Source organism: Lissotriton helveticus, chromosome 1_1, assembly GCF_964261635.1.
Source record: "Lissotriton helveticus chromosome 1_1, aLisHel1.1, whole genome shotgun sequence".
NCBI lineage: Eukaryota > Metazoa > Chordata > Amphibia > Caudata > Salamandridae > Lissotriton > Lissotriton helveticus.
In genome coordinates, this window is record NC_136057.1 from 1,346,901,896 (window position 1) to 1,346,924,768 (window position 22,873).

The 22,873-nt window shown below is 43.5% G+C and overlaps 1 protein-coding gene across 1 annotated transcript in view; it reads left to right on the top strand.

The window, feature by feature from the left end:
* Positions 1–21,289, top strand: part of LOC144772886 (uncharacterized) — a 179,874-nt gene extending 158,585 nt beyond the window's left edge. The window contains exon 9 of the mRNA XM_078657561.1: positions 21,095–21,289. Coding sequence (XP_078513687.1) covers positions 21,095–21,168 — 74 coding nt within the window. The 3' untranslated portion in view covers positions 21,169–21,289. The remainder of the gene's footprint in view (positions 1–21,094) is intronic.
* Positions 21,290–22,873: the final 1,584 nt, after the last annotated feature.

Here is a 22,873-nt window from a genome sequence, read left to right on the forward strand (position 1 = left end):
ACCAATGCGACCCTGGGGGCTAACAAAGGGCCCCGGGCCGCAACCCCCACGTTTCGAGATAGAAGCCGCCTCACGTGATGACATCAGTGCGATTCGAATGATTTTCTACAGCTGAAGTGTGAAGACACGACGCACACAGGTCTTAGACTGCTCTAAAAACAATTCGTAGTAAAAATAAAAATAACAAACTGTTGCTACTTTAACTTTGTGGATACCGCGTGACCTGCTTTCTTTCTGATGTCACTTCAACGCTTGAAAAGAAGATTCTGCGATACTTAGTCATTTCCTGACCACACGGTTGCCATCGTCGACAGTAAAAGCAGGTAGGTTATTGCACAACTACTGTTTTAATGCGTTTCCCCCGTACCATATGTGTGTTTAGTAGTCATCTCGCGCAAAATTACATTTTTGCTTCAAAAACTATTCGTTTTCTCTAGGCATGGAACTCAAAATGCAGTTACAATACAAAAGAAAAGTGAGTTTAAAAACAAACCGTTACATTGATTGTGTGCAATGTGTTTTTAAAGCTAAATGAATCCTGAGTATTCACAATGCTACAGCAACCCCAAAAAGTTATGTTTGCATTTTTGATAAATCTTGTTTTAAACAGAAACGGTTCCGAGTGAAAGGGTAAACAAAACTTGTTTTGAGTCTTTGAGGCTATTAAGAGAAATGTTACCCACACTCACTGCGCAGTCGTTTGCTGCTCAAGTAGATTTTTTCCGCGCAGCGTCTGGTAGAGGGTAGGAGCGACGGCCGATCAGAAAGGGAGAAAACTTGCTTCCTGGTAAATTTCGCCATGACGCTGCCGATGGGGCCCTAACCTAGGATCTTTGGGGTTGGGTTGAGGTACGAACAAGGATCGTACCACATAGCGATAAGACGCTCCGAAACCTTAAAGAAGAAAGGTAGAGTAGGTTCACGGGCAATAGGCCTGGGACCTGCCTTTGTAAACCCAACTTTTGGTTTGTATTGATATTGTTTGGTCCTGAAGAAGCGCGACTGGATCCCTTAGGGACCTTCTGCTGCGCGAAACATGTCGACCCGATAACAACTGTTTTCCAAATTGCACCTTATTTCACTTACCCTGAGAGGAGCGTCTAGTTTCACAGGCGCCACCCTATTATTTGGTTTAATAGAGGGATACTCCAGGGTCCACCCCCCCTTTTAATTGACCATCCAGATCCCCGAATAAATTGATTTATGGGTCTAGCTTGGTCTTTTTAATTAGCACTCACTCACTATAAACACAGCATTTTTTACCAGGCCCTCAGACCCGCATGCACAACTGCGGCATCTCCACCAAAAGAACTCCGCAAAAGAGTCCCCTTGTGGGGCCCGTGAGGGACTGCAGCGCCACCCACACGAGGAGCAACGCCCAATGATGACTTAGGGCGCTCGGACGGTTTTCTGAGGGCACTAGGTTATCGAGGAGAGTCTATCCACCTCATACATTATACTTTTTTCATTCCACACCTGTTAGGATAATCACAGAGCAAACCTTTACCTTCCACTACTCCTGATAGTATCTTCCTCTTCCTCCACATAACAGAGCGAACCAGATTTTGGTTGACTCCCCTTGAGGAACTGATGCCCCTACCTTGTGTTTCACAAGTAGATTTTTAGACACGTCTTGCGGCACAATATATCAGTCCTGGATTTTTACTGATTAACCCTGAGATTGAATTCTCCATTATGGTTTGCAATGCCCACAAAAAATGCGCTTGCATTGGATTGTCACTGGAATGGGGGAAGCTGTCACATGTGCTCAATTATACCAACACTTCGAGCGACTACGCTGGAAATAATGCAGTTACAAAACTCAGTATACAATGTGCGATATAAGTAGGCCTCCGAGCACTCGTGTTTCCCAGGACCATGGTTGAGTCGAAGTATTTTTTCTATTAATTTAAATCTGGGACTTGTGATTTAAAAATTGTTTTCAGCAGACCTATTGGTCCCACAATGCAAAGAAAACAACTTTCCTGGGCTACTCGGGCACAGATAGCGTGGGGGTGGCACTGGCACACACTAGGGAAGATTCCAGGAGAGTGCCTCTTTCGTAGCTCAGGCACAAGGCAGTGATATTTGTTTATAGGTTGGCACTGGCAGGTCTGAGGTAAGGAATATTTTGATGTATCTCTTATTCATTTAAGTACAAAACAACAACAAAAATCAGGACCTGAAACATTTTTTAAATTACCGTAATATCAGAAATGTATAAATAACCCGGCCACTCTAGAAATTCACAGATGTTCTTTAATTTAGTTGTTGGTTACATCTGCACTTCTTGGTGGATTTCAATGCGTGTTAGCACTCTCTCGCTGCTTGTCATGGGCGCCATGCTCAGCCATCTTAGTTCTCTTAACAAGTAATCTGAGGCAAAGGATGCATTCCACTCATAAAAGAAAACAGAAGTGACTTTTAAGAAGCACGTTATAACTACTTGACACAAAGGCTAGCATAAAATAGTTTTGCCTGGAAAGAACATCCTCTCAACACGTTCGGCATTTTGTGCACTGTATTTATGTCAAGTGATTAGTAAATTCCGAAAAATTAACTACGTGCAAGCAGCTGTGGTGCCTCATTTGTGATCTCTAATTTTCCAACAATTATACATTCTATTGAACAGCCTGTCACTTTTAAAAGGGTAAACAAGGAAAATCATTTGAATTAAGTGCCATTTAAGAAGTTTAAAGTTTATTTTGCTGCCCTTAGGGAAATGAGAGATAAAAAGGTCATTAAAAATATGCATGCAATTGCGTTTTGAGGAAACAACCTATTTGCAAGAGTTGTATATTCAGTATTCTTTCGTTTGCAAAAACGCCTTTGGAAACAAGATGTCATAGAATTAATGGGGTCTTTTTGCGCAATCGGTTTTGAATTTTTCAATTAATATAAAGCAAAGAGCCTGCATATTATATTGCTTGATTTATGAAGGCTTCCAAAGCTCTGCCCCAATAGAACATGCCTGCGACTCCAATAGATGTAAAGCATGAAATACCGTGAGTTCCCCCTCACTGCACCCGTTTAAGCTTGAGTACACATGCAGGTTTTTATCCATTGAACAGTTCACATTTTCGTTGCAAAGGATGCATTTTAAGGTTCGACTTGTTTTGTATTGGAATTTATATAGCGCTTCCCATTCCTAATTGAAAACATGTTATGTATGTACCCAAATGTTAATTGAACCCATGTCAGAAGAATGATCTTCAACCACTCTTTTTTCAGTGTTAAGCATGATAGGACTGGCGCTTAGCTGTACACAGTACACGTTTAGCTCTATGCCAACTTCGAATAATCCTATCACATATAGCCGACGCTAGTCATTGGCAGCTGCTGAGGACCCCCATCTAGCCCATCAACATGTGGCCTCATCAGTGATGTAACATAGGCCCCCGCAGCCCCCACGGTGTGGGGGCCCGAGCTCCAGGGGCCACATTCAGCACAGTATCCTGGCATGAGAGCTCCTGGTTGATTCCAGAGGGGGGATCATCCATTTACATTGCAAAGGGGGGCCTTAAGTTTCGTTACACCACTGGGCCTCATGCCCAGTAGGGAGAGGTGTGCACCGCCTACCTGCCCTCAGTTGTTTAGTTGACGGAGCAGACTTTATGCGTATGCTATAGCATTGCCCCGAGCGGGTCGCATAGTGGCAGTCCATAGGTGATAGGTTAAATGAAGCCACAGAGTGGGGAGTCCCTGGAGACGCTAGACAATTCCTGTTGAGGCAGGTATCGACACGCAAGAAGAAGGGACTTAGTTGGAGGTTCCTGTTGCTGGGGTGGCAGAGTGGCTATTCGTTGGATGTTCCCTAACCCTCAGATATGTGTAAGTGGGTTTGAGACATGATTGAATAGGCAGTGGCTGAGAAAGCTGTATGGGTGAATGCTGAATAGACAATAAACTCGCTGATGACTTGCAGGCTTGGGCGGGGATGCTCGCAGACCAGCTAGACCCCCCCCACATGCACCTCCCCTTAGACACTCAGGGAAATGGCGATTGATCTGAATATGCTAAATTATTCAAGCTGTGAGCTGTTGGGTTCAGGGTCTCCTTATCACATTGATGGTGATGATAGAGAAGGGGCCCTATAATGTTGCGTTATATAATGCACAGGGCCGGCTCTAGGGTGGGGCGACCGGTACCACCGCACCGGGTGCTGATTTAGAACGGGGGCGCCTGTTTGGTGTTTGCTTGTTTACATTGTGCGTAAATGCACCTGCTGCCGCGCTCTAGCAATGTCTAGCAATGTCCAGACAGCAATTAAAATGTCAAAAAAACTCCGGTGATTAATTTTCTTCCAGGCGAGATCGGAGTTTTGTCTAATAGACGTTTTGACTCGTCAAAGTGTTAATTCATGGTAAGGTAGTGCAGAGCAGAGGGTTAATATGCTTGCTGCGAAGAACATGTACCATGCATATAACAGTGAATGTAATGTAAACCGGTCAGTGGGTTACTGCTTTTGTCAGAGACTTCCTTTTGTTAGTTGTAGTTTTCAGTGAACTATCAACTGTCATCGTCAAAGAACTGCGTGCAGACTTCAAGGTATAGATTAGTGTGTATGGATTTTTCCCCAAGACTGTCATTATTCCAATGTTGGGAAAAGGGTTCACTTGGGTACAAATCAGTTCTTGTTATTAAAGAGAGCATCAATCCATTGTGTTACATTTTAAATTCAGAGTTTGTGCTTCTCCAGACCAAGTACTCTTTAACTATACTGCCTATCAATATGGATGACATGTAAATTCACCCCTTGTTGTCGTTTGTCTTATATAACATGTCCTATACACTGTTTTACACACCTATGATTGCTAGTCTCTGTGTAATGTGTGCGTTATGTACAGTGCTGTTATGTACAGTGGTGTTCATCATTCGACTTCCTATGTTGCTGGAGTGCATTTGTTTTTTTTGCAACTGATTCTATGACTTTTTGGGGTGTATCCTCGAAAGTTTCCTGTTAATGTGGCTGACCTGCTTGCTGAAGTGCACTTTATACTTGCTTTTGAGTGACACCAAGTATTGCTGGTTTAATTCGATTCCGTTTGCTGACTTGTGATGCACGGCTTGATGGGTGCATGCGTTTGCTTCCCTGTGACTAGTTTGTTCTGATATAATTGTCTTATTTGCAATAGTTTTCAGTACACAGTTTGCTCAATCAGTTTTGATTTTGTGTGACTACCTGGATTCCTGGAGTGCCTATGACTTCGTTCTGTTTCTTTACTTTTTGTGACTGTTGGTCCTGCGGGGAAACATTTTCAATTTATGTTGTCTTGTTTACTGGGAGCATTGCTTTTATTTTCCTTTAGTGTAATAGGCTGGCTGATGAAGTGCACTTCCCATAGTGTGCAGTCACTTCAATTTGCCTTTAGGTGACTACCTGGCTTGATGGTGGTTTTCTATTTGATTTCATGTAACTCCTTGTCTTGATGAGTGCATTGGTTTTAGTTTGTTTGAGGTAACTGCTTCACATGCTGGTTTCATCACACAGCTGACACCCACCCTGAGAAAGCCAGAGCTGCCCTGTTAGTGGTATCAACACCAGTGCGCTTAGGTTCCTTACAGCTCCTTCACTTGAAGTAGGTTATCACCTACCTGTTACGTTTTTTTATCCTGCTCGTACCAAGTCAGATCCAGACCCAGACCAGTCCCCACAGTTGCTCCGGATTAAGGGACATTGTCATGTCATCTCAGGCGCGATGTAAAGACTCCCAGTGAGCTGAGGACACTTTTGGCTCAAGAACCAACTAGCTGGAGACCCTTGTGGTTGTTTAAAGATTTAAGATCAGCCTGTAACTCAGTCTTGAGCTGGGTGGGTGACCTCGATTACAAAGTGGCTGTGCCAGATGTCCCATTATGACCCCTTTTGCCTGTCTCCCCTTCAGACGCAGAGGGCATAAAACTGGGGGGTGCTCAACCCTGCCAAAAAACTGAGGGGTGACCCTAAGAGCACAGCTGCCATCCAATCAGGGGTGGGATGCTTTGGTGTGCTGGTCTGGTTTTCTGGGTGCATTGGCTCAAGTTTTTTGCATGTAATTGATTGGGTGTCTTGGTAAGTTGCTTTTATGTGAATGTCTGATTTATGACTGCGCATTCCTTTCAGTGTGCACTTGCTTCAGTTTACTTTTTGAGTCACTGTCTAGTTTGCTGGATGTATTGCTTTCAGTTTTCTTTCATTAAACTGTTTGACTTGCTTGGTGCTTTTATGTTGGTGCCTGCATGCTGAAGTGTACTCTTCTTCAGTTTAAATGTATGTGACTGGCCTGTTGACTAGCACCCTGCTTTCAAAGTGAAGGTTCACAGGTTCACACTTGCTTTAGTTTACTTTTGTATGGTTGACTGCATGCACTGTTTTGCTGGATGCATTGCTTTAAGTTACTACTTGATGCATTGCTTTCAGTTTGCTTTCAAGTAATTGCCTCTCATTTTCCTAATGCTTTGTGAAGGCTGTTTCCCAACTGCTGTGCAACTTCTTCTACTCTTAGAGCTGAGATTTTCATGAAAGTCTTATAGTCTGAATTCAGCACCTGAGCGTAATAGGACGGAATGTATGAAGCTCTGTGGTTATAGTGAATAAGCAGCTACCTATGTTATGCCATCTAATAATGAAATAACTGCACTTTCACAATTGCTTTATTAACCTTCCTGCTTTCTCAAATTTGCTTGAAAATGCACAATTTTTCTTCTTTTTTTTCAAAATTTTCTTGGGGGGGGGGTAATCCCCCCAAACCCCTCTTTTGGGGTTCAGGCTCGCTCGCTACGCTCGCTCGCTACGGTGCTGTATGCTAATCACTTTGCGCCCCACCACTTTGAAATGTCACCCACTGCCCCTGAGTACAGGTATACTTTCTCTGAATACTCAGGTGATATGAACAATCAAAAGAGAAGAGGTTAGTAGTGATTACCAATTCCACAGGCCTCAAAATGGTACCTGTACAAAAATGTAAAGTGGTTACATACCTTAAAACGAGCTATGTCATTTTTCTCTTAAGTAGAATAGTAACATTCTGAGTCAATAAGAGTTTTTGAGGCAAAAGCAACTATTCTTTCCTTGCCCTCAACAACTTGTGATAATGTGGCGCCTATTCCTTTGTTGCTTGCATCAGCAGTCAAAATGGTTTTCAGGTTTAAAATTGGCAATGTTTGGAGCATTGGCAATGGCATTCTTTACCTTGGCGAATGTATTCATGTGTTCAGCATGCCATTCAAATGGTGTACCTTTTTTGAGTAAGGCCTTAATGTGTTGGACCAAATCAGCAAAATTCTTTATGAATTTGGACATACATTCTGCTAAACCAAGGAAGGACTTTAACTAATTTTTATTAGTCAGTGTGGGAGCTTTGTGAACTGATTCTACCAACTCTATTATGGGTTTAATACCTTCATTAGAAATTGTGGGGCTCATTTACAAGCCCAGTGCACCACCTAAACGTCACTTTTCAGTGTCCTCCTCTGAAATTAATCAATCATTCAGAGGTTTGCAGAGCGCGGCTACTCACTCGTGAGGGTCTCAAGGCCCTGGGGGGGCTGCTGATCCATCTGGGCGTGGAGGTTTAGTCGAAGAGTCAGGTCTTGAAGTTTTTCCTGAACTGTGTCACGATCCGGATTGCCTGATGTGGAGGGGCAGTGTGTTCCAGGTCTTGGCAGCGAGGTAGGAGAAGGATCTTCCTCCGGTTCTGTTCTTGTGGATCTGTGAGACGGAGGCCAGGGTGAGTTGGGCGGAGCGGAGTTGTCTGGTGGGTGTGTGGAAGGCTCTGGTCCTGTATCGTGGAGAGGTTTGTAGGCATGTGTGAGACCTTGAAGGGGTTCCCTTGTTGATATGGAGCCAGTGGGGTTGTCGGAGGTGTTGTGTCATGTGGTTGCTGCGGGGGAAGTCGAGGACCAGTTTGGCTGCAGTGTTTTGGACGTTCTGTAGTTTCTTGAGCTGTTTCTGGGTGATGCCGGCGTAGAGGGTGTTTTTTTTTTTGTCCTCATTTGCCGAACCCTTATGTGTGCTAAAAGAAGCCGCCAACCACCATTTTGTGCTACCTTGTCCTGCCCACCAAAACCAGTAGTGTACATCGGACAATTGCACAAGAGCCGAGTAATAAATTGGCGGAAGAAGGAGAAAACCACACACAGAGAGGGTGACCTTCAGAAAACTCCATCTAGGCATATTTCAGCCTGTTGGACCAGAAATTCGGAGAAGACCCTTGCTATAGGTCCATGGAGCAGGGAAGCTGGCATAATCATAGGACCCGGGGGGGGAAAAAAACACGGAAACCTACTTCCACTGTATAAAATATTCCCAAAAAGCAACTTTTTTCCTGCTGCAGGATCTGGCCAAGTCTACTTTAGAAACTTCATATAGGGACGATAACCATCCTGTATATGTTGGAGGGGCTGTGTCCACCCAAAATCTACAGATCTGTCTCCTTGCCATTAGAATTGCAAAAAACAGGAAGCATCTGGCATGTCCTAAGATGTTTTCATCAATCCCAAAGATAATCAAAGGGAGAGTACTGCTCAAAGTGGTGTTTAAAATAGAGGATAGGGCATCCATCACCTCTTCCCAAAAACGACTAATGGCTGGGCACTCTTTAAACATGTGCACATCTGAAGCTCCTGCAAGATCACATTTGTTACATTTTTTCCCTTGTTGGAATTTGGCTAGCTTCTGGGGAGACAGATATGCTCGATGTAAAGTATATAGGTGGTTTCGCCTCAGCCAAGCTGGCTTCACAATTTTATACAGTAGGCTAAAAGAGTTCAGCCACAGATGCTGGCACTGTTCACCCACATTACTACCCCATAACACCTCCGGGAGATTGGTGTCATCATCTATCTCCTCCAGGATCGCCCAGTACCAACATGCAACCTCCTTCCCCCCCCCCCCCCCCCCCCCTGGCCTTGTCACCAATACATTTTCTAAATTACTATAATTTCCCAGGGGGACTCCCTTCCTTGTCAATGCCTGAGCCCAACTGGTCAGCTGTATATATTTAAAGCTAGATAAGCTTGGCCCGACTTTCTCCCGCAAAGCCTCCCAAAGTATCATTGAGCCTCCAGCTATCAGCTCTCCCCAGTTAAAAATTCCGGCTTCCTTTATTGGACATGCCAGTCTGTCTTTAAGACACAAAGGAGTGCCTGGCGGGTCCCACATGGGTGCTAAGTTGGAAAAATAGCTCATCCCTGTTTGTTTCCTAATTGTGGACCAACTACTAGCCAACGATTAAAGAGTTTTTAATTTTATTTTTAAAAACAATTTCTGGTCCCCAAACTTAAAAAGGAAGGCGTCAGATGGAAGATCAGACCCCTCCAACATAGCTCGAAACATCCTCCCCCAAGGGTTATCCACTGGTGTTTTTAGGAGCATTATTGAATAGGATAGTTGGAACGCCCAAGCATAATATTGGATGCCTGGTGACGTTAGCCCTCCTTTTTCTCTCCTTCTCCTCAGCTTTTTCCAAGCCAATCTCGTTGCTCCATTCCTCCAAATAAAAGAGTTAATTTCTTGTTGACATTTAGATATTTGTTTAACATCAAAGGCCATAGGGATAGAATTAAATAAAAAGGTATATTTTGGCAGGATAGACATTTTTATAAGGTTTGTCCTCCCAAAGATAGATAACGGGAGATGATTCCATGCCTTTAGTTGTTTTTGACATTCCTGATGTACTCGCTCAAGATTGTAAGTGGCGATATTACTTATGTCTTGGGTTATTCTAATGCCGAGATAGCGCATAGAGGACACTACGTCCACCTGAGTATTAGGGATATTCCAAACCATAATTTCCATTTTTTCGGAATTTATGTTATTTCCGGAAATTTTGCCGAACTCCTCAGCCCTCCTGATCACTGAGGGAAGGTCCAGATCTAAATTTGATGTCATAATGAGGATGTCATCGGCATATAAGGCTACCCGCTTATCCCACCCTCCAAAGCTAAATGATGGTATAGTAGCCTCCTCTCTAAGAATCTGTACAAAAGGTTCAATATAGAGGTTGAAAAGGAGGGGAGAAAGCGGGCAGCCTTGCCTTGTGCCTCTTGAAATTTCAAAAGGCTCTGTTAGGGAATTATTTAAACAAAGCCTTGCCGTCGGGGCCTTATATATGAGTGAAATCATACGGCAGAAATTTTCGGGCAGATTGAATTTCTCCATGACTGCAGCCAAATAGGACCAATTGACCCTATCAAAGGCCTTAGTCGCGTCCAGCGTAAAGACAGCCAAAGGCAAAGAAAAAGTGGCAGCGATATCAATCACCCCAACCAGATCTTGCGTGAGGTCAGCTAAATGTCTGCCCTTAATAAAGCCCTTTTGGTCTTCGTGAATTAACACCTTCGCCGCTCTGCATATTCCCCTGCTGTGCTGGGGGTATGGGGGATTTAGTGCATTCATGACGAGCTGGGCTCGTCATGAGCGTGTGAGCGCCCTGCTTCATGACGAGCCCAGCTCGTCATGAGCGTGGAAGGGGTTAAAGAGCTTGCCACCCTCCCCAACCTAGTTGCCCTAATAGCAGCAAAGATTTTATAATCGCTGTTGAGGAGGGAGATCGGGCGATATGACCCACATTCTTTCAGATCTTTCCCTGGTTTAGGTATTAAGACCACCGTGGCATCGTTCCAAGACTTTGGAGGGTCCCTCCCCTCCAAAAGAATGTTATTGAAAACAGAAGCCATTACTGGGGCAATCTCTTCTTTAAGGGCCCTGTAAAATTCCCCTGGTAACCCGTCAGGGCCTGCTGCCTTCCCACGCTTTCCTTGCCCCAAAACCTTCCTAATTTCTTCAACAAAAATCCCTTCTTCCAACGACCTGCTTTGCCCTGGTGATAGCTTTGGAATGGAAATTTGGTCTAGCCAGGCCTCCCTCCCTACCTTATCCTCCCAGGTGTCTTCCTTATAGATGTCCTGAAAGAAATCCCGGAAAGCACCTCCTATTTCGTCCTTTGTAATCCGGGGAGCAACTTCTCCCTCCACCCTAATCTCCCTGATGTAGTTTCCAGCTTGGTCGGATTTAGTTTTCCAAGCGAGGATTTTACCAGCCGCCTCGCCAAACTCAAAATGAGAGATTCTGCTCGCCTCCCACCTTCTAGAGACCCTAGCTTGTAATATATTTTCTAGTTGTGACTTTAGCTCTCCATATCTTTCGTAGTCTGCACCTGATCTAGTTTGGGCACCCAAGATGCTTTCAATAGATTTCATTTCCCCCTCCAGATTTTCGATACTTTCCCTGTATTTCTTCCTTCTATAGGAAGCTCTGCTCGTAATACTCCCCCGCCAGAAGGCTTTTAAAGCATCCCACATAACGTGGATTTCCGTAGAATCTATATTTGCTTCCAAGAAATACCGGGTCTCCGATCGAAGAAAATTGACCTCCTCATTTTCTAAAAGACCGGTGCGATCAAATGACCAAGAAGTATGACTGTGTTTGTGTCCTAGTTTCAATATAAATGAGATGGCCGAGTGATCGGAGAGATGTGAGGGAAGGTAGGAAATATCTATCAATAGGTCTTTCAGACAATAACTAAACAAAGCATAGTCTATCCTAGACACTTGTTTGTATTTAAAGTTTCGAAAAGAAACCCCCAACATATCCCCTGCCCTTTGCCTCCAGACATCTGCAAGACCCAGTTGTGACATTACTGTTAGGAGATCCTGTCTAGATCTGGAGAGTGTATACAAGTGAAGATTTTGGATCCTACAGCTGACCAGCCCGGATCTCAACAATTGAAAAAACAGAAAGAATGGCTGATCAGGATAATTTCAATGAAAAATCTGGACCCACGCAGCCAATATATACTGCGTGGCCGAAAGTTTTATATTACAAAAGCATTTATTTTCATTTGCAATCGAATTTTGTTAATTGCTCAAAAGATGACATCAAAGTAAAACTCTGTCAAGACAGTTAGTTCAAAAACAAGAAAGAAAGGGTGCAGCTAGGGATTAATTAATATCACCGTTGTGGGCCCTTGGTGTTAATCCTAAAAACATTCTATCACAGGTGTTGTGAGACAGGCAGGCAACTTTACTCCATCCTATTTCCGCCTGTCCACTGGATTCTAGTCTAAGGACTGGTTCTTTCTAATGTGTAAATATTTTTTTTGTCTAAAGGTCATTCTATGTCGCAATTGGTTTGAAATGTCATTTTGTGTACCAAGTCTCTTGTTGGTGTCGAGAAATTTTGAGAAATTTTGAGTTTCTACCTTAAATGTTTGTATATTTGTATAAATTGCACACACAATTGTATGTTTTTGAACTGACTGTCTTGACAGAGTTTTACTTTGATGTCATCTTTTAAGCAATTAACGAAATTCGATTGCAAATGAAAATAAATGCTTTTGTAATATAAAACTTTCGGCCACGCAGTATATATTGGCTGCGTGGGTCCAGATTTTTCATTGAAATTATCCGATCAGCCATTAGATCTGGAGAGGACACAGGCTCTAGATTTAGCAGACTTATCTAATTTTGTGTCTAAGACGATGTTAAAGTCACCCATCCAGATAACTGGGTCATGAAGAGCCAGTAGGTTATCTCGTATGATGTTCAAATAGGAGGGGTCGTTCTGGTTAGGGCCATAATACCCGACCAGGGTGAGAGGAAGGCCATCTAGCATAACCCTTACAATAAGCCACCTGCCACTCCTATCCTCCACATATTCCACGATTTGTGCTTTTGCTTGTTTTTTGAAAATAAAAAACACCCCCCTAATGTTTGCTGATTGGTCTGTGCAAGTAAAATTGTCTACCCATTTTTCCTTTTTTAGAAACTCTGTTGTTTCAGCCTTGAGGAGGTGTGACTCCTGAATGGCTATGACCTGTGCCGGGGAGTCTCTCAAGTATTGAAAAATCTTTGCTCTCCTACCCCTAGTGCGCAGGCCATTGACATTCCAGGATAAACAAAGTAACTGAGTCATTTCCTCAAACAGTCATCACCCCCCCTACCTCTTCCAAATTCCCTACAACCTTATTGTCATATCTTGCTCTGATTTTTGTGGGGCATGAGACAAAAAATATTCGTCGATAGGCTAGGCTATTTACAGACATGTACCCTTTGGGCTCAGACATTTGAGGATTTTTTTATTTTTACCCCTACCACCCTGTGCAACACCCTCCCCCCCGGAAAACCCTGCCCTCCCTGTACTGGACAGATGTATTTCCAGTTTTGCGCCCTATACCTCCTCCCCCCTTCTCCCCCCTTCTCCCCCCTCCCTCCACTCCCAAGCTGCGTAGTAGTTAGTGCATGGGTATTTCCTCTTAAAGAATATACAAAAGGAAAAAAAAATACAGAACAAAAGAACCTCTCAGTGACTCTAGAACAAACCCAATTTAAAAACTTCCAGCCTCTTTTTTCTTTTTTGTTTATATATATATATATATATTTTTTAAAATCTTTTTACTGAGCAATTTATTTCCTTTTCCCCCTTATATATTTCTAATTAAATTCTATTTAAATTTCTTAGATGGCTGGGAGATTGCTATCTCTTCTACCATACCACCCAAGTATGACAAGGGTGGGCCAATCCAATCTCTTTTTTTTTTTTTTTTAAGAGATCCCTGCTCCTCCCCGGGAAAGATCCCTTAACGATTCCAACATTTCGTCCGCCTCAAAGGGAGATCTTATATTGTGCATTTTGTTTTTAAACATAACGCGCAAAAAAGCAGGGAATCTCATCTGCACTGTTGCACCTAGGGCACGAATTTTTTCCATCCTCTGACCTAGCTCCCACTGCCGATCTAGGGTGGTTTTTGACAGGTCAGAACGAATCTCAAAAGGAAAGTCAGGACCATTTAAAGTCTTATTTTTTTAAGGCCAAATTTAGGATTTTTTCTTTAATCGAATAAGTGAGAAAGTTGACCAGAATTTTACTAGGCTTTTCCCTGCCAGGTTTCAGACGGAAAGGGTCCCTATGAATCCTTTGGATATCTCTCCCCAAAATGTCTGATGTCTCTTCTAAGTTGAGTGAGTCTTTAAGCAGGTTTACTACGAATGTTTTTATTTCGCTCCCCTCTCTCCCCTCAGGAATCTTCAAAAGTCGGAGATTATGTCTTCTTGAAAAGTTCTCCAAAGACTCAACCCTCTCTCGAATCGAGTCTCCCTCTTTTTGCAAGTTATGGATCTTTGCTTGGGCAGAGCCTAAATTTGCTTTAAGTTCTTCTACCGAGCCTTCAAGGGTTTCTGTCCTCTCATTCAGGCGATCTACTTTTCACTCCAAAACATCACAGGCAGCCCTAATCTCTGTTTGATTCTCGGCAGAGGTCGCGAATCCCTGCTTTATGGCTGCTTTCAAAGAATTTAGCAAAGACTCTATCGAAGAACAGGCTGTATCCACTCCACCACCAGACTCTCCCCCTTCTACTCGCACCGGGGGCTGATCAATTCTCGGTGTCTGTTTCACGGCTACCTCAGAAGATACTAAATTGTTTAGCGATAGACTGTCTTGAGTGTCTTGGACATGTTGTAAACTGACAGGCCCGTTAGACTCCGATGTCGCCACGCTCCTGACTTCTTCTGCTGTCTGGTCATCGCTGCCTGACCCATCTACTGGCGTGCTTGTATCTACTGGAGGAAGACCTGCCGCATGAGAGGCCATTTTCTCTTGAAAGCCTAGGCGGACAGAATGGCAGTCTTGCTCAGGTATGTGGGGTTTCTGAATACTCAAAACTTAGGGCAAAACTTTGAAAAATGAGCGCAGGGAGGGAGTAATGTGAGAGGGTTTAAGTTCACCTTGTCTCCCTTTAACTGCAGCTCTCTGGAGCCCTCTCTGGAGTCCCTTCGATTCAACAGCGTTCCTCTCCTGCAAATCACTTTCACTGCCACAGTCCGATAGAAGTGCTTGGGTACTGTGACTATCCTTTGACCCCCCTACCCCTACCCTTTCTTGATTTACACTTGGCTCCTTTCTTCTTTTTACCGAAGCTAAGGCTCTTAGAGCTCACAGAAACAGCCCCACCCGAGCCTCCCCTGTAAACACTCTGACCGTTACCCACACCGGTAACAGTCAGCTCACCTTCACAAGGCGCCGTCGTGTTTGGGGACTCCAAAGCAGGGAAAGAAGGTTCCGATAGGGGAGTCACCAGGGGAAAGAAAACGCCAATCCCTTTCCCCCGTCACCTTACCGCTGCTCGTCCGCGCTTCACTTCCCCGAAGGAGACCTCGAGCCGCTGCGCTGCGGCCACGCCTAAGCTCCACGGCTGCAGCCTCCCAGCGCTGCGGCAGGGAAAACCTAGGAACGGGAACGAGGGCGGGGGCCCGGTCCGAAGCCCCAAAACACATCCGCTGGACAGATTTAGAGAGGCGGCACCTTTCCGCTCAATGGCACCGCGACCTGCCGTGCATCAACGAGAGAGGGAGAGGAGTGGGAGAGGAGAGCTTCACTGAGGACGCGCGCTACCGCTCATCACGCGGGCGCCATGTTTTCCACCGCCGGCGTAGAGGGTGTTGTAGTAGTCCAGTTTACTGGTGATGAGTGCATGGTTGATCACCTCTCTGGATTCTGTGGGGAGCCATCGAAAGTCTTTCGAAGTAGGTGGAGCATGTGGAAACAGGGTGAGGGTACTGTGTTGATTTGGTGGTTCATTGAGAGTGAGGAGTTCAGTATGATGCCAAGGTTGCGCTCGTGGTCCATAGGGGTGGCAGGTGTTCCTAGTGTTGCGGCCCACCAGCAGTTGTTCCAGGCTGAGGGGGGTGGGTACCAGAATGAGTACTTTTGTTTTGTCGGAGTTGCGCTTGAGGCAGCCATCTTGCATCCATGTAGCGACTGCCTTCATTCCGTTGTGAAAGGTGGTTCTGGCGGTAGTGGGGTCCTTGGTGAGGGAGATGATCAGATGGGTGTCGTCAGCACAGGAGACAATGTTGAGTCTGTGGCTTCTGATGATGGCTGCAACGGGGGCCATGTAGATGTTAAAGAGGGTGGGGCTCAGGGAGGAGCCCTGGGGCCCTCCACAGCTGATCTCTGTACGAACTGGGGTAGTCTGACTCGCTGTATTCAGCCAGTCAGGAAGGAGTGGATCCAGTCCAGTCCAGTGCCTTGTTGTGGATGCTGATGTCGCGGGGTCTCGTCATTCAGGTGCAGTGGGATACTGTGTTGAATGTGGCTCAGAGGTCTAGTAGGATGAGGGCTGCAGTTTCTCACCGGTTAAGGAGGGAGCGGAGGTTGGCGGCGAGGAGTGCTGTCTCAGTGCTGTGGTTGCTTCAGAAGTCCGATTGGGAGGTGTCCAGGATGTGGTTCTCTTCGATGAACTCGGAGAGTTGAGCATTGATGGCCTTCTCAATGACCTTGGCTGGGATGCGAGGATCGAGATGGGTCTGAAGTTCTTTCAGGTCAGCAGATGGTTTCTTCAGCAGGGGGTTGATCTCTGTGTGTTTCCGGTCATCTGGGTAGGTGGCAGTTTTGATGGAGCAGTTGATGGTGCGGCAAAGCTGGGGTTGTTGGAAGCGGCTGCTCTGTGGAAGATGTGGTACGGGCAGGGCTCCTGCGTGGATGCTCTTCATGGTCTCGAGTGTGTCGTCTATGGTGTGTGGAGTCTAGTTGAGCACGATCTGTTGGGGTGCAGTGTGGTTGCATGCGGTGGTGGTGTTCATGGTGGCGGGGTCTTGGGTGTTGAAGCTGTCGTAGATCTGCCTGATCGTCTAGTGGAAGAAGGTGCTGAGTTTGTTATAGAGGTCTTGGGAGGGTGGGATGTCTGTGGTCTCACTGTTGGGCTTGGCAAACTCCTTGACGATGGTGAAGAGTTCTTTGCTTTGTGTGTTGACATTTATTCTGTCCTGGAAGGCCGTTTTCTTTGTGGTTTTGAGGGGAAGACCCAAAAGACCCTCTGGTGATTAACCCTTGGTTCATGAAGCACTGCAAATGCTTCCTTTTGAGGATCTAGAAGTTTCCTTAAAATTTCTATCTTTCAAGGTTTTCTTCATAGTGGCCATTACTACATCATGCAGGTTAACGGAGTTGGGATTGTTGTCTGTTATACCTCTCTGTGTGTGATTTTTACCTGACCATCTGGTTCCTAATTTAGTTCCAGGTTTTCATGCCAAAGTGGTTTCCTTGTTCCATACAGTCCAGTAGTTTATTCTTCCTTCTTTTTTTCTTGCTCCCTTCTCAGCTGAGCAAAAAGCTTGGCATCTTCTTGATGTCATTTGGGCAGTTAATACCTCTATCTTCTTAAGCTAATTGCAGAGTTTGACAGTCTCTTTGTCAACATCGGTACTTTTAAATACGGTTGTAAGACCTGTACAAATTCTCAAAGTTGATTAATTAAAGCTGTTAGCTCTCTGGATTATGAATCTCAACATACATCTTTACCAGAATCAGTTCAGGTTGTGGAATGGCAGCCTCTTGAGCAGAAGCAGGAGGTGCCTCTATTTACAACATTTGTCATGCTGTGACCAGGGCAGTCTCTTCAACTTTTGTCGACAGCACTGTTTACCTTCAATGAATCAGAAATCTTTGAACTTTAACATTGATGATCTGAAGGCTACTCTATAAATGTTGTTTCTCTCAATGCCATGTTGACTGTTCAACAACATCTAGTTGTGCAAGCAGTACTTTCCAGTTGGGGTTTTATTCTGATTGTTACCTTGGGGAAGCCCATTACGGGTATCTCACAGGGAAAAAGCCAGGACGGGTTCCCAAGGCAAGCGCCGAGATGCCTACGGGTAATCGAGCGCTATATAAGACCGCATAATAATAATAATAATAATAATGGTTTTGGCCTTGGTATATTCTCATAGAGGTAAGCACTTATATGAGTTAGGACTGTAGAGGTAATGTCTCATTACTTAATGATAACCTTCATTACTCTGATGATCCCTTTTCCTCACAGTAGGTACATGCCAGCCTCTGCCCCTTTATCTTCACCTTTGCCAGAACAAGTGGTTGTTGGGGGGTTGGTGAATACCATTAAACATGCACGTTTGTTAGTGCTTCACAAATGCACAGGGCATTCCAGTCCTTAAACTACCACCTCCCTCCTGCCTCTAGCCCCTTTGAGTAGAAGTGCTCACACAAAAATGTTCATGCTCTATAAATCCTGTAATGAGGGCAACATCAAACTCTTGAATGTGTATGTCAAACGTACACAATTAATTAGCTTTGGGAAATGGGCACATAACATTTTGACTCTGACCTTGTAAAGTTCATCCATCTGTAAAATATAAATATACAGTCATTAAGTAAGCATATGCCATCAATTATAGCAGCCACGTGAACTGAGGACCAGTGAGCTGAAGTGATTTGCCCAAGATTTGTACAGTGTGTTCAAGTGAAGAAGGTCAGACTGAGTCGTTTTGTTGATTCTCAAGTTGGTAACCTAGGCACTGGACTGTGAGTATAATCTGGGTTCGTTTACAGTCTCATTATGTGAAATCAAGAGAATGCTCGAAATAAAATTAGCAAAACAATTCACTAGGTACTCCTTAGAAACTAAAGTTAGGAGAGCAACGAGACAACTAGAAAGTGATATATCTTGAACTCTGCTAGAATAAGAATTCTGAGATTTAAAAAATTGCTAGCAATTTTAGGTGGCCTAAACAGATCAAATAAAAAAAAATACCCGAGCCATATGCTGAGCCTGTGCATAATCAAAGATTTTACACAAATACAGCAGTGGTATGTTCAGAGTATGGTATAATCAGAAATGTGGTATATTTGAAGGCTTGCTAGAATCCAAACCCTGACTTAATTTGAGGCCCGGCACAATCAAAGAAGCTATTGTTGCACCCGTAATTTAATGAAAGCACTGCCTTTATTTGCCACAGCACTAAATGGGACAAGTGGTTTTTTCCCCACATAGGGAGGCTACTTAACCATCAGTAGCAATTTTTAAAAAAATGTCTTACCCATGCAGACCAGAGGCACAAGTGCTATATTTCCTTCTAAGAGTAACTGCCCCTTGGCCACGTCTAACTTAAAATTGCATGACCTTATTTTATGTTTCTCGTATAGTAGCCTATTGCAACAGTATACCCACCAGCAAACCAAACAAGTTGTAGAATAAACAGAATACATATGTATACCTTCCACCAGCTGATTTATCTGTCAAGGAACTTAATCCGGAAATAAAATAACACTTCTCACTTTTGTGGTTTTCAACTGTGCCAGAGGATTTTTATTTGAACAGACATCTACTCTCTAATACAGAGGCTGAGGGTCCCAGTGAACCTATTCTAATGGCTAACAGGGAATCTCTAAATGAACATGAAGATAACAGTACTCCAGGGCTTAATTTGTAAAATATTGAGTGCCAGGGCTATGACCAGGAGGCCACTGTAGCTTGCGCCACCGATCGCCCTTATTATCGCTACCAAAACAATTATTAACCATCTCTCGCATGTAAATGCGACAGTTCAGTTTATTCCGGGTCCCCAAAGCTAAAGGAATAGCTGTGGAGGCAGGTATTAGCAATTTGTAATGTATATTGTATTCCTAAAAACAGTTGTTCTGCTCATCTCTAAATTAGATGAGCAGCGCCACCATGTGGTACACTGTGCTAAGTATGGTGTTGACGATTACGAGCACTGGAAACCAACTAAGTGCCAGTGCTGAGCACTGGAAAGCAACGGCTCAAATTAAGCATTGCAGTACTGCGTCGCAGCCCTCTCTGTAGCCCAGCAACACATACCATTTGCTCCCACATGCATCTGCCTACAATAGTCAGCATTCACTAATGACACTGATGTACTACATAATGTTTTTTGTAACCCTACTTCAGATCGGGTCACGTTTTCCCTGCCTAGGGGGTCTACGGTTCATCAATGTAGGTATCAGAAAAGGGAGAATGGAGACATGTGACCAGCCCATGTGAAATGGTGTCAGGAACCCTGCAGTAAAATCAGTCCCCTGGACTCGGAAGTCTTTATATATCCACCTTACTGGGGTTTAGTTTATATGCAGGCCCGACTGCCTTGCACTTGGATTGATGAGCCAGATTTATATATCTGCCCCTAGGTTTGTATTTCTAAAGTTGTCCTCTGCTGCTTATCACTGAGACCATTGGAAATTGTTTATGTACTGTTCCTCTACATTCCCAGCAACATCCCATACTGCAGAAATAGCATGTACCAATGGTAGTTTTTGGAAGCCTGGGGATACTGACCCATCCAGCCTTTGAGATGAGTGTTTGTTCAGACTTCCTGAGATGGATTGTCTCAGACAGGACACAACCTGCAAAACTCTTATCCAACTGCTTCCCCTTTGTCATGGTAGTTATGGGCTAGAAATCTGGTGCAAGGTAGACCCCGAACTGGCAGCAACACTAACTCTCATATAGAGCACTCAAATATTCTCAATTACAAATATTTGAAGCTGTACTCCAGCAGGCCCCCTCCAGTCAGGCTCTGGATGAGATGCCACTCATGCCCATGTCAGTCTTTGCACACTATCCAACTCATCTTCTGGCAATAGCACCAGGAATTCACACTCTCACATGCAAATTCAGGCCCGGCCTTGTTGAAGCGGAACTTTTTAATGCAAATTTCACCACATAATATTTCTATATAAATCATTTTCAGGTTTATTATTTAGCCCAATTATACGCACTAAACAATAAACCTGAAAATGCATAATAACTTAAATGTTAGAGAAACGTGCCTTTATTTAACGAGTAAACGTGAAAAATGCTATTTATTTTCTGCAGAACGATTTCATTGCTATTGTTCTCCACTTGCTAGGCCACGCCATTCGTTTATTCTGCTCTATCTCTTTAAGAAAAGAAATGCTTTTCATAAAATAGTGATTTTACATTATAATCGAACTCTAGGGATCGACTTTTGCAAAATGTGCTGTGTCCTGGAGAAATATATTCCTTCTTTCCTTACGCCATATGACTTCACTGTACCTAGATTGTTTTCTTTTCCATATGTGCAAATTGAACTTGTGTATTAATGAAAAAAAAATGCTTGTTGTAGCTTACATTTTGTGATCTAACTAAGACATACCAGAATTTGAATGTTTCATTTCATAGAGCTTCTTTGTCACATGGTAAGACACCAGATAGCTAACAGATTAGGCTTGCGACAGTTCTCATGAGAACCTTCGTAGATGTAACTCGTTGTAATACGTTGTAACCATTTCTAACTGATTTCATGCTGGTGTGGACGTTTACCATGGGAACCGAAGGCGACAGGGCATCGGAAGACCTCTTGCCATTGGATGAAGATAATGACATTCACCTGTTATTGCAACATGTTTAGCTGCTTTCTACTAGTACTAGTATGTGTTCCTAGCTAGAGAGGTAATCACTCATCCCGACTCATTCTATGCATCCCTACCCTGCTATGCCCCTTGGCATTATGCTGTGCTAGTCTGACTTGCTACTGCTTAAGGCGATTTCTTTGTTTCCTTATCCCCTGTGAGGAGATTTTTTTGTTTGTGTTATTCCTACCTACTCTTGTGATTCCTTCCCTTTCAACCTTTTCGACGGTTGCTACTTCAATTGTCCATAGAACTCCGCTAAGTCTCCAGAACTACCCTTCATGGGGAGTTTGTTCTTCTTCTTAGTTATCTGAATTTGCTCATAATCTACTCACTCTTTTCCAGAAGTAACTCTTTATTGGTTCTTGTTAGGATAGAATAGGTCCTTTAGTTTAGAATAAGGACAATACTCTGAATGGAACACACTGTTTTATTTTTCTCTGCTTGTTCTAACTGCATTTATTTCTTATTATTTCTGCAATACATTTGTCACTAATTTGAAAAAAAGAATACAAATACAAACTAAGCTATTTAAATGAGAGAATAAACTATTAAAACTACACCAACTCTCTTTATTGACTGAACATCAAATGTAATTATTGATGTCTTTTGATGTGTAATGCTTCATGTGAAACACGGGCAAAGATTCATCAGCCAAGAAAGGCGAGGAACTTCTAGTTCTTTAAGTGAGTTTTAAGGTGGCATCTTCTGTGGAAATGTTTGAACAGAGCTATAAAATAGTATTCAGATGATAATTATAAACTTCCTGACTCCTAAATCTAATGTCCAGAACTTGAAGTTCCGGCAAAGCAGTACTCGAAGGCGGTGCGGTTTGAAAGTGTGAGTCTTAATAGGGCAAATGTGTTGTATTGTGATTGTGTATTTTTCTCTGGTTCGGATAAATGTTGATTAGAATGAGTGCATGAGGGACAATAGTTTGACAAGAGGATAAAAAACGTGTTAGAAGATTCCAGAAGTCTTGTAGTCGAAAGATCCCTGGATAAAATAATAATTGAAAATTTGTTTTCAGAGATTTGAGGTGTGGTGTGTGAGGTACCTTCATCTGCACCTGTAACATAGGTTTAATACTTTGTTGGAATTGATTAATATTGATCAATTAGTTGAACCTTATTGTGCAAATGGGCGAAGCTGCATTGGCTTGGGTGATTTTACACTGGTCAAGATTTCACTAATGAATGTTGAAGAGATTCTTGTGTGTATGCAAATCTTTATTTCTGTTGTAAGAGCAAACAAAGTTTGAAGTGTTGAGAAATGTACTTGTGTAGGTACGGAAGAAATTGTAAGGTTGGGTGAACGCTGTGAGGAGTGAGGTTGTGTGTCACAGTCTTTTGTGCTGGGATTGGTTGCTTGGTTTGCTTTTGCACTGGGATTGGTTGGTGACATAGCAGTGCCAAGCTGGGATTGGAACATTAAAAGTGAATCTTGAATCTGGATTTGTTATCAAAAGACTGTGGAAATAATAGCCGGAATTGAATTGGGTAGCAAAAATTGACATTTAAGAAAAACAAAATCATAACATTTGATAAATCGTGTTGTTTCAGATTTAAATTGTCATCATGAAAAGCTTTAAAGAGCGCTAAAATGTTGGTGAGCGAGGATGTTATTATTTCAGTATGTAAAGGTGAAGAGGCACCTCCTGAGGGTATGCCTGCATACGTTATGACTACCAAACATGGGTTAAAT